The sequence below is a fragment of the Saimiri boliviensis genome, chromosome 12 (genome assembly GCF_048565385.1).
Source record: "Saimiri boliviensis isolate mSaiBol1 chromosome 12, mSaiBol1.pri, whole genome shotgun sequence".
NCBI lineage: Eukaryota > Metazoa > Chordata > Mammalia > Primates > Cebidae > Saimiri > Saimiri boliviensis.
In genome coordinates this window covers 36975708-36987586 of record NC_133460.1, presented here as the reverse complement: position 1 = coordinate 36987586, position 11879 = coordinate 36975708, and the positions used below count along the sequence as shown (strand labels likewise).

Below are 11879 nucleotides of genomic sequence, written 5' to 3'. Positions count from 1 at the left end.
CTCCTATCATGTAATTGGGATGGGGCTGCCAATCACTTTCCTATCCAATCCTCTGGTCACAGGGGTGAGCAGATGATCCAGGCTCAGCCAATTGTTAGCACCTTGTTTGCCTGATCTGAGTGATAGCTCCAGAGTTAGAGCCATCCCTTTTGGCAATGAGGACAAAGGACACGGATAGTTTTTGTGTTACGGATTCAAAGGACAAGAAGCAGGAACTTGTGGGGCCTTCTTTCTTTACCATGTGGAGTCAGCTGTCTGTGGGAGATAATCTACTCAAACGGGGGCCAGCAAAAATGGAGGAAGAGGGCACTTTAATATTGGGGCTCCAGTTTCAGTTCTTGAGCCCCCAAGTGATCTCTTAGTTCTTATAATTTGTATTTTAATTGTTATCTTCTAAAGTTTCATAACCCAATACATTTCCATTCTGATTACACTTCTGTGAACTGGACACAGGATGATCTGACCCTTAAGTCAAAGTCAGGGTTCCTATTTGCAAGTGAAAGAACCTTAACTAACATAGAGGTGAACCTCAAAAATCACATCTTGGGAAACTTTCCTTGCACGGAGCTGGCAGGTTAACATGTTCTGTATTGGGTGCTGGGTGTGAATTTGGCTGTGCGCTTACATATCTGAACTTGAATGGACCTCAGGTGTAAATGGGCCCCATTCTCCCATTTATTTGTCAGCAGAGGGGACTGAGACCCATTGTGGAAAAGAGAGTCATCATGATCACACAGCAAATCAGTGGCACAGCCAAAGCTGGGAAGGGCCGGGGCCTCTTTGTTCTCAGGCCAGGACTCCCTATCAGGGTTAGGGCTGAGGAGGTTTACAGGCAGAGCAGTAGAACAGATGAACTAATTATGAATGCACAGGATCAGGAGTTGCCAAAACGGGATGTCGGGCCAGCCATACCTCCTTTTTGCCCCACCTCTAAGTTTCCACCCTTAAAACTTTCCGACACTAGGTGGAGTGAATTACTCTCGGTTTGGTCTCATGCTCAGAGACCCAGCCTAGAACTCAGCTTTCAGCACCTTGGCAGCAAGGCCTCAAAGCCAACCCTACGAAAAGCCTAGATGTTTCTACCATCGGTGTGGTGTGGGTTTCAAAGCATGGTCATCTACGTATCCCATGGAGCCGTAAAGGAGGCTGGCTGGTTGGGGTGGGTGCACTGCTGAGACAGAGCCTTCTATTCCCACTTTATCCAGGGCAGCCTTTCTACTCACCCGTTTTTAAGTCTTTTTTTTTTTTTTTTAAATTATATATAGAGAAGTTTAAGGTACAATTTTGGAAAAAATATTCCCCTTAAAGAAAAAAAAAAAACTCTTGAAAATCATGAATTCAGTGGATTTAAACCAAGTAAGTAGGAAAGAAATTCCAACCAACTCTTCAGTAGGCCCAGAAACCTCATTATTGAAGGTAAAAATCACAGTGCACTTTAAAATGAGCCGTATTTTGACAAATAATATCCATCAAATGATGGTTGTAAAGACAGAATATTGGACAAATGGCCCCATGCCCGTATTGTTAATTAAGATACATGGTCTCATTCACTTGTCTGTTCACTATTCACTGAGTGCCCATACACTGGGCTCACTGTGCTAAATACTGGGGGCACCACAGTGAACAAGATAGTTGTGATCCTTACTCCTATGAAGATTTTAGGAATGTATTCTTCCCTTGCAACTGAACTCAGTTTTTGAGGACTTATCTCTGGGCAGAGGAAAGGGAGGTTGGCTGTAAGGTTAGGCTGGAAAGAGGTTTTGACAGATGAATCTTGGGTCCATCGGTCTTTCTAAATATGGAGTCATTCACTATCTCTCCTGAGTCAAACTCAAGGAGGCTGAAGCTGACACAGCTCCCCATATATTTGCCTTTTTGTCTAACAGGGAGATACCTAGCCTATTTTGTTCTAGCTGCTAAAATCCTTTTTAGGTCTCAGTCCCTGTCTGCCTTTAAGGATTCTGAAGGGTGAATTAGAAGCATCTTTACAACTCAGCCACCTGGGCTCCCAACCCCTGGCCATAGCCCTCAGAAGCCAACATATACACATAATAGTGAGCCAACCTCAGGGGTGGAGGAACTGGTCTTTCCAATGACTTATGAAAGTCTCTTTGGAAGATGGGAAACTTTGGTTCTAGACTTGACACTGATGACCACGGGTAGCTTCAGGCAAATGCTTTCACCTGTCTGGCTCTCTGTAACTTTACCTACTGAGTGAAGGAACTAAAATGTGGATTTTCCCAAAGAAACGTCTGAATTTCCTTTTCAGATGGATTCATTAAGGTAAGGCTAGCTGCCGTAACTGAAATTCTCAGGGGCATAACAAAATACATGCTTAATTCTTTTCATGTCATAGTCAGTAGGGTGACTCTGGTCAAGAGGTCTTTTATGTACGTTTGCAGGGGCTCAGTTACCTTCTGAATTGTGTCTCTGCCTTTCTTTAAGGTAGAGGTTGTACAGAGTTTTCAAAAAGACCACCAGAATAGGTCAACTCAATGGATGCACAAAATCAAGGTGATTCAAAACATTTGATCTGGAAAATGGGGAAAGACTGAAAGACGAGAGACTGCATTCTCTCCTCTCTGGGACCAGGGCTAGAGGTACCAGTACGTATTCTACCTACATTCCATTGGCCTGAGACAGTCACATGACCATGGCTAAGAGCAAGGAAGTCTGGGAAACATAGTCTAGCTATTCCATTGGCCTGAGTCAGTCACATGGCCACAGGTAAGAGCAGGGCAGTCTGGGAAGTGCAGTCCCTGTGGTAAAGAGGAAAGGAAAACAGGTTTACCAACTAACCAGTTGGGTATAGGAACTGCAATTTTTTGTAGCAGTCCCTTCTTATTTATTTTCTACTCAATCAGAGTTTAAAATCATATACTTCTGCCTCAACCAGGAGAATAAATTACTTATAGGAGGTTGTTGATATAATGCAGTTAGAAGATGACAGCAGTTTTTATAAGGGAAATGTGTCCACACACCCAGGTTTTCCCAGGAGAGGTCATTTATGCCTGTAGTCTCAGCATCCCATCCACTTGGTGCCTGCTTTAACTCTCAAAAGTATCCCAGTTTGGATGATAAATTATATAGTCATCCTATCTACACCATGCAGATGACAGAAGAGAATGTGAGATTGTGTAAAGATGTACAATATTGCCGAAAAGAAGCCATACAGCCACTGTTCCATAAAGACAGCATTTTTTTTTTTAATTTTAAAATTCTGCATCTGAAAACACAGTATGACAGAAAGCATCTATATACACCTGCAGTGTTTTTGGTATGATACAGTATTTAATACATCCACTGTTTTCTGCAAAAATTTTGCTTTGTCAGACAGAAACAAACTCCCCTAGACAAAAAAATACAGCTAAGGCACAATTTTGTTGTTGTTGTTGTTGTTGTTTTTCGGCTAAATTAAAAGACAGAAAGGGTGCAAAAATGGGCAGGTAATGCAGTCATTTCTGAGAATCACATTCTACCTCAAGGAAAAGCATTCAGATGACTGGAACTTTGATTACTGGTCAATTTCAGATAGTTCAATATCTCTTAAAATACTCCTTTAAATAAGTAGCAAAATATCTACATATTTCAGTGTGTGCCATTTGAATTCTTTTAAAACTTTATTTACAGATTTTTTTTTTTAAAATCAACACATTACAAAATATTTCTGTACAGTTTTATGCATATTATGATCTATAACAAAATAGTTATTTTTAAAAACTATATCACCACATGTCTCTGAAAACAATGAGGGGGACGGTAATAACTTAGAGTGAGGCCTCTAAAACAAATACCCAAACAAATGCTATTGACAACATAATATTTAAAAAAAAAAAAAAAAGACAAAAGGACTACAAAGACAATCGCGCACAATTCCAGTGAATTTCCTATGAAAACCCTGGGGTTGTCTTTGGCCTCCATCAGCGCTGGAGCAACGGAAGGGTAAAGAAGAGAGTCGGAAGGTAGGAAGAGGGTGATCCCTTTGAGGACACTACCCATCTGCTGGGAATATTTAGTGCTATCACTTTCCAGGCAGGAAGGACGAAGAGAGAAATGGAGAACGTTTCCTGATTTACCCTTGAAGTACATAAAGTCACCCAGTCTTGGGGGCAGGGGAGGTTCGCAAAGCCTTTTTGAGCACTCCGCCGGTAATGAAGCCAGCCCGTTACAGCAGCAATATGCTCTGAGAGTGCTTCAGGAGTTGGCTGAGCTTTAGATGAGCACCCAAGCCTTCATTTTGCCCGCAAGAAAAATATAAGAACATTTTTCTTAAAGACGACATTTGTAAGCAATTTCTATAGCATCTGCAAACTACAGATTGGCAGCCCCTCCCTTAGGAGGCTGCCACAGACACTTCCCGATGCTCTTTCTTCTGTGATGTTGGTGGAGATGGGAGGGAAAGGATGGTCAGCTTCCCAAAAATAATGTTAAGGCCACATTTCACAAAGGAGAAACCTAAGGCTTTTTTGTTTGTGTTTGGAAGGAGGGATGGGAGAAGCAAGTTGGAGGAACATGAGGGCGGTAGGGATGGGGGTGACAAGGTGTAGAACCCACTTTCTGGTGGTGTCTGTAGGCAGAGGCAGTTGGAATATTCCCAGCCAAGTGGAGAGGGAAGAGAGGCCACTTTCTCCCTGCATGGAGCTTGGCAAGACCAGAGCCAAAGACAACGTGATGGGTAGACACAGGTGGCGCAAGAAAGCCCTCCTCCATCTCAAGAGGGTCCTATACAGTATCTTGTTTGCAAGGTAAAAACAAAAGAAAAAAAAAAAAAAACCTTCTAAGTTAGAGAGCCAGAGAGGAAGAGCGAGAGGGAGGAGAGGGAGAATTTGCATAGATCATACATTCAGCTCAAGCAGATTTGGACACCTTTATCCTCCTCCCCCCACCCCAGGTAAACTTCTCAGCAGACACAATGAGGTAGCGCCTGTGGTAGACCCATGGGCAAAGTAAGGTAACTGAGGCAGAAGCAAAGAGGACATCCCGTGAGCCAGCACAGCTCTTTGTGGTTTCCAAAGAGGCTTCCAGGGACAGGGCAAGATGGTTGCTAACACTTGGGATTTGGAGAGAGCCTGGCTATTTCATACCCCACCACCTCCTCTTCCTCCTCCTTCTAGACCCTCTTTGCCCTTTCTGCCTGGTTTGATGGAGTCCCACAAGGTGTAGCCCCAGGCATCCATGGACCTCTGCATGTCTGAGGGGCAGCAGTCCATATCTCCAGATTCTGTTTCTTCTTCCCTTCAGCACAATCTTGGGACCAGGAGAGCTGACCAATCCATTCCTCCTCTGTGGAATGGTCTCTTGGGGGTGGGGAATGACTTAGCAAGAGGTCTCCATTCCCTTCAGAGTTGAACATGAGCCGTTCTTTTTGCCCTGACTTGATGCTGGCTTTTTTCCTTCTCTACCAGGGCAAGGACTAATCTCACTTTAAAACACCTCTCCAGAGAGCAGAGGTTGCTGGCAGTGCACACGTAGAACAGCAGAATTTTTATTTGCTCACTATCTGTTAGGAAAAAAAAAAAAAAACCCGACATTGAAAAATGAGATTTTTAAATAAAAATCTGGATTTCTGGCTTCCTTTCCAAATTGGAAGATTCAACTACACTGTGCTTACATTATTACATACATTGATAGGTTGGGTCGAGTAGCAGCTGCTCATTCTGGGTAGGTCACGTGCATGCCAGTAAGAACGCAGTCCCCAACCCCGCCACCACTCTCTTTTCCCACACCAACCATTTCACTTATTTATGCTAGTATCCTGGGCCCCAGAAGCATTTGTACCCTGACCACAGAGCGTGTCTCTGATCATGCAGGCCTAGCTTGCTGTCTTTAAAGCGGAGTGTGACGGCTGTTTCTAGAATGTACACCTCTCCACCACCGGATGCCGCTGGGGAGCTGGTGCTCCAAATCCTCAGAGAACTTGGTTGTGGAAGGGCTCTTTATTCACATCCTACTCCTGGTAGCTACTGCTCTACTTTCTGCATCTTTTTTTTTGAGGTTCCAGCCAGTGTCTTCCGTGTTGTTTGCAAACTAGAGAACCAGAGGAAAACAAGGTCTTCAAACACCCAAACGTGTGCCCAGCGCAGAAACAACTGCTGTGAGCAAGAGGAGGGGCGTGTCCTGTGGTTCTGCTCTTCATGTCTAAACCCCGCTTGCATTTTAGAAGTTAAACCCACAAGGAGAAATGAAGCCAGAAGGGCTCATGATCTCACCAGAAAAGCCTTTTTTCCGCCCCCGCAAAGGAAGAAAGCAGGGCACTTCTTACAACATTGGGAACTGCTCACTCCCTCCTTGGAGACACACCGCTTTACGCGTGGCCCAGGGAAGGCAAGTGGGGCATGGGAAGGCTGGCTGTCTCCTGAGTTTAATTTCTGCCTGAATGTCACTTGGTGGGTGGGGAACTGTACAGTGCTGCAGCTTATGGAGTGCTTGCTTCTCTCCACCAACCAACACCCCAAGGCCCACCTTTACTTCCAGAGTTTCCAGGGACCTCGTCACTGGCTCAGCTCATGGTTGCTATGCCCTGCAGGCTGTAATAGGCTTCCAGAGACTACAGCCCTATGCTTTTGAAACCCTCCACAGCCCATGCTCTAGGCCGTCTGACCGATGGCTTCCAACAGATAAAGCATTCTCGGGCAGGTTGAAAAAAATTATGTTCCCTGCAAAAGCATCTTTTCTCAAATCATGCTGGGCTTTGTTTGGAATTTTCCTTTTTTTTTTTTCTTTACACAAAATGTAATATCAGCAATCTTATTCTCTGGTCTATTAATAAAATTAGAGAAGGCAGAGGAATACCCTGTGTGACTTCTCAGCTCCTCGAATTAGTTGTGGTGAGCAATGAATTAAGCCAAGAGAAAAAGGGAAGGGTCCCTAGAGTCAGCCAGCTCTGTCATTTCTCCACTTGTTCCAGGATTACAAAAAAAAAAAAAAAAAAAAAAAGCAGATAGGTTACTGGGTGCAGGAGGGGCCCCGTCTTGAAGTCTGCAGGTTCACATTATGCACAGGGACTTGCCACGGTTCAGTCCCCAAAGCCACTGCAAATAACGCTGCGAAAAAAACAGAGCACTAGAGGTCTGGCAAAGGAGGGTGAATGGGAAGCTCCCGAAGTGACTTCAGCAGCCCCAGGGAAACCCTGGCCAGAGGCAGACGCTGGGGGCAGCAAGAGGATGTGGCACCCAGCTCGTGGCCGCCATGGAGTCTGTAAGAGATTATAGGGCTTTCTAAGAAAGCTACTCTGAGATTCCTGGAATCACTGTTGATAATGGCTAGCTCCTGGGCTCTGCTGCCTGGATCTGACTACCTTCTTCCTAAGACGGATCTCCCTCAAAGGAGCCTGTTTTCCTCTGTTAAGGTCACATGGATGCCCATGATTAGATGGACCATGGGAAGTCATCCATGGAGCAAAGCAAGGATGGCCCAAGCTCTCTGCAGCCAGCACATTCCCCGCCCACCCTCCAAGTCTTCAGCCTGTCACCTCCTTGTGCCTGGGGTGGAGGGAGGAGGATAGGAGGCTCAGGAATTCCAACACTCTTGGAATCAGAGGGAGGGATGAGACTGACAGTCTGCATAAGGAAAAAACGAGGCTCCAGTGGTCCCCAAGGCACCCCACACCAAGCCAGTGGAAGATGCAGGTTGGAGCTTTCTTTGCATGGTGTTCAATGCCCCTGCTTTACTCTGAGGATGAGAAGGATGGGGGTAGACAGAGAGAGAGAGAGACCAAGAGAGAGACACCAGGGGGTGGGAAAAGGGGCCTTTTGTGAATAAAGGCAGCTTCAGTTAATAAGAACGTAATTGACAAGCTGCAAAAACAGCACCTACTAATTAGTCATCGACTAAAACATATAAATAATAAATATCTAAAGTGTCCCTTCTCTATGTTCTCCATTGCCAACTGGACATCCTGCCTTGGTAGGCTTGGGATGGGGCCACGCATCTCTCTAGGCTTGGGACAGGTCACACAAAGTGAAGGGCAGCCCCTTCAAACCCATGCTGGAGAGATGTCAGAACTGCTTCTCTATGGGAAGGACAGATGGCTACCAGGGGTGAGACCTTTTTCCAAGGGAATCCATTCATTCAGGAGAGGTGGGATTACAGCAGGAAGGGAGGCCGACCTCCGAGGGATGGACCTCCGGGGGGCCCATGGCAAGGAAACCCTTTGGGTTTCTGGTAACTCAAACACTGAAATCATACTGGTTTTAGTTGTTTAAACAACCTTCCCACTTACAGGTTGCATGTCCGGTTGAGACTGTTTGCATCCTGGATAAGAAGGGGCATGAAATTAAAAACCAAATCTGTAATGCTATTTCCTGGATGGGAAAAGTCTGGTTCATGTGGTTTGGTCACTCCCAACAGCACCGGTGTGCAATTGACAAAGGTTTTGTGTGTCTGACCTCAGAACGGAAGGGCTCTGGCAGGGGATGGGCATTGCTGTGCTGTCTAGCTCAGGAGTTTTGCTCCAAGCATTGCCTTGTGAGTTTCATGGCGTTGTCTTGTGAGTTTCACGGTCATGGCCCTCAATGTTCCCATTTTCAAGGATCAAAGAAGGTCATGGTCTTGTGTTTGGTGCTCACGAATCTCATCCTATTGCTGCAGCTTTGTGTGGCAGCATTGAGGGAAGGCGGCTCGGACCCCTGGACAGGTGGCAGTTGCATTTGTGACTGGACCTTGGCCATGCCACATCAAAAGGCTTTCCTACTCATCTAGTTAATAAGGGGAATGGCTCAACCCAAGGAGGGCTGCTGAGAGGCTCAGTGCTCTCCCGAGGCTGCAGCCTCCAAGGGAAAGGGCCCATGACCATGACTTTCAAGGCTAGCACAAGTATCCCCCAGTTAAAAGGAGCAGAAAGATGAACCAAAGGGCAGGGCTGGAGTTTCGAACCCATGGTCAGTCTGGGCAGTGCTTATCAAACTGGTGTTTGCAGAGCCCTTGGGTTCTGAAGAGGTACCATAGGAGATACCCTGGGCAAGGGAACTGCCCAGAGGGCTGAGCTTTGGGAGGGAATCTTGCACTCCTCAGCTTCAACCAGAGCAGCTTGGATTTCGTCTGCACCTTAAACTTCCACGTATGACTGTGCTCAGTGAACAAAGTTCTGCTGCTCAAAATAAAAGTTTGAAAATCACTCATCTGGGGGCAGGGGTGGGTCATGGGAGGGGGAAGACAAGGAACCTGTAGGACGTGAGGATCAACCAGAAGACGTGAGACCGTCACAGTGCAGGGACTGAGGCCTCCCACCCTAGCTTGCCAAAGGCAGGCTGTTGGCTGATCCTGCTTTGACTGCTGACCGACCTTCTCCATCATTCTATGGCAGGAAAGACCCGTTCACAAACGGCCTCCCCCAGGGGTGGGACGCCAGGGTTCAGGCCCCACAACCCCTCTGGCTGCTTTCCCGTTGAGATCCTGCTGTAGCCCACTCCTCATGCCCAGTGCTACCTGAGCCGGCCATCGGGTTTGACTGCCCCCAGCTCCGACTTGGGGTCAGGGCTGAAGGAGCTCCAGGCTGTCTGGCTGCAGGTCTGCATGACCGGGCAGGCCGTGGGACCCGTGGCACAGATGTCCATGGCGGTCCACATCCCGCCCACCAGCGAGTCCAGCCACCCCTCCAGCGCTGCGCCCGTGGAGGCCGCGTTCCTCCGTGCCTGCTCCACCTGGGCGGGGCTGATGGGCAGGCTGAGGACGGGGTTCAGGCTCTGGAAACTCTGCTCCATGTAGGCGTTGCGGAGGGGTCCATTGTGCAGCTTCAGTGCCTCCTCTGAAAGCCAAAAGGAACAATTCCAGCATCAGAAGAAGGGCCACCAATAGGATGCCTATTAATACTTAGCCCATGCCTGGTGCTGCACGGGGCGCCATGCATCACCTCATTCAGTTCACATGACAATCTCATGAGGTTTAGCAGACTCATTTCACAGCTGGGAAAACTGAGCCCGTAAGGACAGAGCCCACTTGGTGCAGGGTACGGGGCATTCCTCTATTCATTCAACGCATGTTTATGGAGCATCATTGATAGTCCAGTCATTCGGACGATACATATTTTTAAGCACATACATTGTGCAAGGCATTCCTTCATCACGTATTTACTAAACACCCGTTATCTTCAGGGCACTGTCATATTTGATAAAGATATATTAAGTACCTGTTAGGTACCAGGACTTATTCTTGGTGGTGGAGCAAACCAGATAGGGAGGTTGCAATCCAGTGGAGAGAGCAACAACAAATAAACAAGTAGATAAATTAGGTTATTTCAGGCAGTGATGAATGTTATGAAGGTAATAAAAGAGGGTATTAAGTGAGAGGAGGGCTGGCAAACTGCAGCCCTTGGATCAAATGTGGCCCATCACCTGTGTTTGTAAATAAAGTTTTATTGGAACACAGCTGTGCCCACTTATTTGAATATTGTCTCTGGCTGCTTTTATGCTACCAGAGCTGAGTATTTGAGATAGAGACTGTATTTTATCCAGCAAGCTCAAAATATCTCACCTTGAATTGTAGCTCTCGTAATTGCCAAGTGTTGTGGTGGGAGGTAATTGAATCATGGGGGCGGGTTTTTCCCCATACTGTTCTTGTGATAGTGACTAAGTCTCATGAGAGCTGATGGTTTTATAAAGGGGAGTTCCCCTGCACAGGGTCTCTTGCCTGTCGCCATGTAAGATGTGCCTTTGCTTCTCCTTTGCCTTCTGTCATGATTGTGACGCCTCCCTGACCATGTAGAACTGTGAGTCCATTAAATTGCCTGCCCTTATAAATTACCCAGTCTATGATATGTCATTATTAGTAGCATAAGAACAGACAAATACAGCTAGGATTATTACTATTTGTATTAGTCTATAATCCTCACATACATAAAAAATTATGGAGCTGGTTTTATCATCCCTATTTTACAGATGAGGAAACAGAGGCAGTTGGAGTTCGCGACAGATCTGGGGTTAAATTCAGGACCGACTAACTCCAAAGGCAGTGCTTATCACTACCATGATACCCTACTGCTCAAGGCCATTGCCAAGGTCTAATTTTTCACTCATGCAAAAATTCAAAAAATTGGGCCAGGCATGGTGACTCACAGCCTCCTCCGGAGGCTGAGGCGGGTGGTGACCTCAAGTCAGCAGTTTGAGACCAGCCTGGCCAACATGGTGAAACCCCGTGTCTACTACAAATACAAAAACAAGCCAGGCGTGGTGGCAGGTACCTGCAATCTCAGCTTGAACCTGGGAGGCAGAGGTTTCAGTGAGCTGAGATCACACCATGGTACTCCAGCCTGGGTGATAAGTGAGACTCCACCTCAAAAAGAAAAAATTTCAAAAAACTGCAACCTCAGGCATAAATGGGTTAAACAGTAATGTGTACATGAGAGGGACTGTTACTACCTCCCAGGGCCTCACAATGGGGAATCAGGAAGTACAGCAATTTGGAGTGAAGGAAAGAAGCTACACCCATTATTTCTAATAGATACTATTTCTAATATTTTGGAGTTCGTATTTGTTGCTATTTTATTGCTCAATATAGGCGCGTGCGCGCACACACACACACACGCACACACACACACACATATATATATATTTAAAAGGCTGGCCAGTGAGTCTAGTGAGTTGTGCTTTACCAAATCAGGTTTTGCAAGAGCTGAGATAGCTAGGATTACAAGAAAGCTTCCGAGATAATGCAGTGTTCAGAAGACAATGCTTCCTGTTTGCCTGTCAGCAGCTGCTATCACCAAAGGCACCCAGGACAGCCTGGATAACTAACAAGTGTCCAGAGTAGTCAAGAAGGTAGAAGCAAGGCCATGTGCTGCCCTTCTAAAAGCAATGAGCATAGTAGCTGAATTCAAAGTATGCCTTGACGAACACAGACGAGATCGTGTTCCCAGTGCCCCAGGAAGCAAAAGCGTTGGGTTC

General features: G+C 46.4%; 1 protein-coding gene across 3 annotated transcripts in view; it reads right to left on the bottom strand.

Moving 5' to 3' along the window:
- Window positions 1–3181: 3181 nt before the first annotated feature.
- The window catches only part of XYLT1 (xylosyltransferase 1), a 382463-nt gene continuing 373765 nt past the window's right edge, over window positions 3182–11879 (bottom strand). For all 3 annotated transcript variants that reach the window (XM_010339434.3, XM_074382237.1, XM_074382238.1), the window contains one exon: window positions 3182–9745. In XM_010339434.3, the coding sequence (XP_010337736.3) occupies window positions 9423–9745 (323 nt within the window). In that variant the 3' untranslated portion in view covers window positions 3182–9422. The remainder of the gene's footprint in view (window positions 9746–11879) is intronic.